This window comes from Artemia franciscana, chromosome 9 (genome assembly GCF_032884065.1).
Source record: "Artemia franciscana chromosome 9, ASM3288406v1, whole genome shotgun sequence".
Classification (NCBI taxonomy): domain Eukaryota; kingdom Metazoa; phylum Arthropoda; class Branchiopoda; order Anostraca; family Artemiidae; genus Artemia; species Artemia franciscana.
In genome coordinates this window covers 25404076-25410407 of record NC_088871.1, presented here as the reverse complement: position 1 = coordinate 25410407, position 6332 = coordinate 25404076, and the positions used below count along the sequence as shown (strand labels likewise).

General features: G+C 34.4%; 1 protein-coding gene across 2 annotated transcripts in view; it reads right to left on the bottom strand.

The window, feature by feature from the left end:
- Positions 1–978: 978 nt before the first annotated feature.
- LOC136031193 (PHD finger protein 23B-like) overlaps positions 979–6332 on the bottom strand; it is a 28331-nt gene continuing 22977 nt past the window's right edge. For both annotated transcript variants that reach the window (XM_065710550.1, XM_065710549.1), the window contains exons 4-5: positions 5881–6067; positions 979–4189 (exon numbers count right to left, since the gene is read on the bottom strand). In XM_065710550.1, coding sequence (XP_065566622.1) covers positions 3927–4189; positions 5881–6067 — 450 coding nt within the window. In that variant the 3' untranslated portion in view covers positions 979–3926. The remainder of the gene's footprint in view (positions 4190–5880; positions 6068–6332) is intronic.

The following is a 6332-nucleotide window of genomic DNA, read 5'->3' as shown; positions in this document are numbered from 1 at the left end:
TCAAAGCCAGCTTTGAGTTTTTTAGTATCATTTACCAAGATTTCCATTTTAACACCATGTCAGGGGGTATTTAAAAAAAAGAAGTAATGGAGTGGCAGTATAGTCTAAGTAATTATTTAGAAACATTATTGGTGCTACAGTCGTCCAAACTTTTAATTTTATCCATGTGATTCCAATGTGGCATGGGGATCAGTTAAAATGAGTCAAACTATTCTTGGACAACATTATAGTCATACATGTATTTACAGAAAAAATACCTATGATTACGATGCCACTTGTGTACCTCGTCCGTAATTTGTCGAACACACCTTTTCAGGTGCAACATTTATGATAAATCAGTGAGAATAAAATTGCCAGTCTTAATTCCAAGAATTTTGAAAATGTTGAAGCTTAGAATAGTAGTATTTTATATTCAGTACCAGGATTCAATATTGCTGACGAATTCGACAACCGTGATGGAGCTTCTATTATACCAAATTGTGCCTCCTAACAACTAGAAATTTACCTCATCCGTGTAACCAGATTGACTGAAGAAATAAAAAGGAGATTCCACACTCACCCCCTACTTCATAGAAGACCAAAAATATACAAACAGTTCCAATTCGAAGAACAAATGTGGAACAACCTCTATTTCAAGTTTTATTTAAAACAACATTTATTTCAAACTTTAGTCCCGTGTTGGAAAACATAGACGTGCTTATCCCCTTTGTGCATTTCTGCAGGCACACTTTAATGAGATTCGAAGAAACAAGGTGCGCCATAATCCCTAAATTCTTATGGCCTGTACAGAACAGAATTCCAAACAGAAAAAAATACAGAAATTATTGGATAATAATACATGTAAAAAAAGAAACCGACTCATTTTTACTGATTACACATACACAATCTTTAAACGCTACCCATTCAATTACAAGCTAAAAACGAAAAAAATTTATTAACACAACAAAAAGCTGTAGTTACCTCCTAAACAACACAATATCTTAAGTTACGGTTTTATTCTGAAATGCATGTCTCACAAAGCGACCTTATAAAATTTACAAAGAACATGACACGTAAATCTCTAATGAGAGAATTTCAAAATAAACAAATCACCGAAAACCCTTCCATCGAACTGTAGACATTTGACAAAGCCAGTTCGATGCTGGCACAGGTAATGCATCACTCCATAACGATCATGATTAAATATAAACAAAAAAGCCAACTGCCGAGTCTCAACAGTCTCCATAATCCATCCATTGAGGTTATTTATGGGATTTTTATTTATTCTTTCTACAGCTCAAAAATTCTTTTTTTTAACAAATATTTTAGGGGATGAGCAGATACAGCATACAAAGAGAAAAGTTGGGCATAAGAATTTATAAGGTAGCTAAATACCTACACATTAGTACGCATAGAACAAGTTGTTGAGCACCTAACAATAATAAATCCTTTCTTTAACTAATGCTCCAGCTCTATTTTTCCTACAGTCATAGCTTAATATAAGCTTTGTTTCTAAGTAAGTCAAGCAGAGATTGTTGCCTGATTACGACTAGGAAGCAACAAACAGGATTCGTCAGGCAAAAAAAAATCCATTAATTACTAGAATTGTCAAATAGTATATGGAAATATAGATCAACCTCACATACCATTCACCAAGTCAAAACCGAAGCTTTAGTACCAACAGAATGCAGACCCACGCAGACATCTTATATTTCTACAGCTGGAATTGAGGCAAAAAAAGAGGTCTTTCGTCTGGTGCGAAAATTACATGGGCAAAAAATGACAAATTTCTGGAGGAACCTAGCTTAACTTTTTTTAACTTGAGTGAACAAGTAAACAATATCAATCATGTCACCGTTGAAACGTAACAATTATAAATAAAAAGCCAAACACGTATTGAGAAAAACAGGAAACAACATTGTGCTAGTTGATAAACTTTTCTAATCCCATGGGAAAGGGATGCAACCTGGGGACTACTTTGAGAAGGATTCCCCTGTTTTAAGGATGGAGAGGAATGACTACCAGCAAAGGTATCATGCACACACAAATCCATAAGCTAACATTTACCTTTGGTAAGCTACTGACTTAATGACATTGCTTTTCGAGCCTTGTTTAAATCCGTAGAAAATTGAAAGCTACATTTGTCGTAAATGATAAGATGTCTCATTGTCCTGTTGCTTGAAAATCTTTTGAACTTTAAAAGAAAAAAAAATCCCAATAAACTCGTGGACACTGTTAGACTAAATGAAAGAAAAACAACAACAACCTACAAACACGATTTAATAAAGTGACTTCTTGTTTGGGGAAATGGGGAATATCATGACGATTCACTGATCTATGAGGAAATCACTTGCGTCATAAACAATTTGTACGAAAACCTAAGAGTTGTTAACATCAAATACAAGAAGGCACAATTTGCAGTAACATACGATCCAACAAAAGGTCAAGTTCACCATTCCTCAAGTGGTGTTGAAAATAATATTTTAGCTCTACCGGGAATCTTACAAAACCATTTTTCTTGTACACAGACTATTATACATTAGTAGCAGTTGGATAATCTAGAAAACTAAGTTCGATAATAATGAAAAAACTCTATTTAGTAAAAGTTTGCAGAACATAGGACCATGATAAGCTATATCAACGAAATCAATTTGGTAAACAATACAAGTTGAGTCTCAAGACAAAATCCAGAGGTAGGAGAGATTATTATCTTTTATTTTATACAGGAATACTGCAGTATACTCGAAGAGTTCAGCAATTATTTTCATTTTACCAACCTCAAGAGACGGAAATACACAGCAGGACACTCACTCACTTCTGTTGTTTTCTATGTAACAAGTTTTGAGCAATGCGGCAGTAATTGCTCAAATTGTTCAGAATTATGAAAATTTTGATTGATCAGTTTCGAAGTGGAACTGATAAATCAAACGATGGGAAAAATTCAGAGACGGTAGGTTGCTGTTTTGTTGCTAAATATATTTGCTGTCCAATGGGAATATTCTTGTTTGTCATTTTTATGTACTAATCCTTATTTGCACAGAATATACTTTGAAAATATGAAATCCCGAGTCGACTAATTTGGCACAAAAAAGGACTTTTTATCGACAAAAAAAAATGACGGGTTAATTTTTTTTAACTAATACTCGCTGCTTTTCTGGCAAGTTTTTTAGGGAGTGGGAAAAACACAAAAAGAGAGAATTGGAGACCATAAAGCTGCTTTAAGCTGCTAATTTTCATTTGCAACGTCTAAACATTCTTTTTAGAGTTACGGGCCTCAGTGCGAGGATAGACTGCGGCTAAAAATGATATATACTTTCTATAAAAATACAAACTAGAAAGCACACACAGCATACAAATAAACAATGTTGAATGTACATGACCTTAGATTTTTTGCTTTGTAGTCGACTTTGGACTATGTTGAGGTGGAGACTGTTTTAATATCTCGTTCTTTCAGTTTTATATCACTTTAACCTCATAATTTTTCTCGTCTCATTAAAGACTATTTCTCAAAATTGATCCAGAATATTTTAATATACAGGTTACATCTTCATTTTCTTCACAGGAATCTCGATCTCTTTATAAGTTTGATTTCGTTGATATTCGGTCACGCGAGAAATAAAATACAAAATGTGAGGATTAGCTAATTAGTAACTGAAATCTGAGCCTTTTGACAAGACAATTTAAATATGTTAGAGAAGAAATTCTTTGACTAAAAACAGATTTGCTCCGAGGTGTTACAGCAAAGAAAAACTAAAGGCTTAAAAAACTTCCACATCAGAAGAAAAAAAAGGGAACACAAATAATACAAATCAAACAAACCATCAACTACGGCGTTATTTCTTGTCTTTATTAATTGTGTAACACTTGAAGAACTTCAAAAACAGATGGCATTGCAAAAAGCCACACAATAAAACATCGAAATGAATAAAACTAAAGACCACTCTTAATCACGACTCGCCACCAGACTTATTACGTCCAGTACGAGAGATGGCCGATGATTGACCGGATGTAGAGGTGCCTTCAAACTCAGAGTCTGTCTCTCGACAACGGGTACAAATATACTCATCAGGGATGTTGGTACGCTTGACGCGTGCACAGGATAAGTGTAACCACGTGAGGCATCGACTGCACTCTATCATTGGGCGGCCTGCATAAGGTTTTCCACAGTAGCAAGTAACCTCGTTGAAACCATCCACTTCATCGTCAGATTCTTTTAAATGAAACATAAAATGAGAAGCAGTTTTAATTTACACTATACAAAGAAACAGAGTAGCGAAGCCGGGAGCTTCCTCAGAGAAGTGGCATATAATATCCAAATATTGTCATTAAGCATTTTTATATATTTGACAACAGTTTTTTTTTGTGAATTGAGGAGGGGTGACGTAGTTACACTCAATTAAAATCACAATTTTTATATTAAATTTTCTGGTGTTTTGGTCTTTCAAAATAAGAATAATAGGAGGTGCCAAGAGTTAGACCACTTCTTCGCACTGATACTGCAGTTTGTTGGTTATAGCTGTTTTTGATGATAACAAACATATGCGCCATATTCTTTTTATCGAATTGTTAAGGGTCAACAATAATAAAAGGTTTAGCAAAGGTAGAACTAAATAAAATAAGTAATGACACACAGTCTACTTATGTTGTCCACTTCTTTAAATTGCATATAATTATAAAATATATGTTTTACAACCTTTTTGTTTAAAATCAAACGCGCTCTTCTTGGTTTTAATCACAAAAAATGGAATGGAGAATCATTTAGTAAATATATAAATTACTGCAATTTTTTATCACAAATTATGCAAAATAGAGGTCTTGATACCATATCCTACAGAAACTCTCATTATGTAAATATGTTTAAAATATTTAGATGGATAAAGGTCTTTTTTAGGAGGAGGGGCTGGCGCGTACAGTTGATTTTTTTCGGCAGGGGGAAGGAGGGCAAGACGAATTATGGTACTCTTTAAAAGCGATTAGCAGACTCAATTATCCAGATTATGAGTATCCAGGGTTGGTTTAGATTCGGTCTATCGTAAGGGATTATTTCATGTGCAAGGTATGCTGAGATACCACTAATGGACCACTGGTAGTGGTGGGGAAGGGGAGGTGTTAGTGTCAGGATTCAATTCTTCTGGCCCAACTCGAGGAAGGAGTCTCCTAGTCTGCAGTCATGCCATTAATGACGCCGAATAAATTTTATACAGCATTCTACCGTATATGGATGCACACAGCTGATATTAGTATCGATCTTTAGAAGATCGCGTATCTTTTCCAAGAGGGGGGAGGGTGAGAAAGAGGTCTATACAGAAGTTAGGATACTACCAAAATTAACATACTCTTACCTGCTTTTAGTATTAAAAATCAGAAGGAATAAGTTAAACAACTGTTTGGATATGCAAAAATTCAAGAGATTGAGGACCAAATTCTCGAAAGTGAAGTATCCAACTGTTCACTCTTGCGACAAAATAAATACAGACTACAAAATATATAGAATGTATATAATTTATGTGTCGCTACTTCATTTTCACTGATCATCAAGAACAAAATCAACTGTCATTGAGTTGAAACCATACAACTTTTGGGCCATTCAAATATAAATCAAAACGTAGATTTCCATCTTTTTGAAATGGTTCAAAGAGTTTGTGTATGCCCAAGCTAGATTTCTGTGTTGTGTCGACTTCTCAAATTCTGTGCATGTATTTTTTTTTTTTACAAAAAAATAAAATCTTTAAAAAAAAATAAAATCCGTCAATAACAGTAGAAGACACTCTTGGTACCAAGCATAAAAATAGAAACATCGTTACAACAAAAGAAAAAAACTTCAGTGACTCAAATAAGACAAAAGTGAGTGGAAAAAGAAGAATAATAAAAGGAATCGAATTCAAATCTAAGGTTACTAACCTGTACTACTTGACGCACTATCTCTTTGTAAAAACTCTTTCTTTCTAATCTGCTCTGTTTTCCTTTGCTTCCGAGTCCCAGTACTCGTTCGATTCCTTGATTTGTTACGCGTCCTTTCAGGTTTTGGATCATCCATACTACTCTCTGAACAATTCCTTGGACTTTGTGATCTGTTCCTCAGCTTTTCCTTAAACAAATCAATTTTGCATTAAAAAATTCACCGAGCCTTTTCAAATGCGAGGTGGGTAATGTTAACCCTTTACAGATTATGCAAAATAAAGCAGTTCGTATCCTTAAACCTTTTCTGCCATCGCCATCAAACTTCCCCTTAAAATCCACAACAGAGACCCTTTTTTCACTTCATAATATTCTTCCTGTTCGGCAAAGTATCCAATTTTTAAATGTTATGTTTAAGATTAAACTTGAACGAGAAAAGCTCCCCAGATATTTTG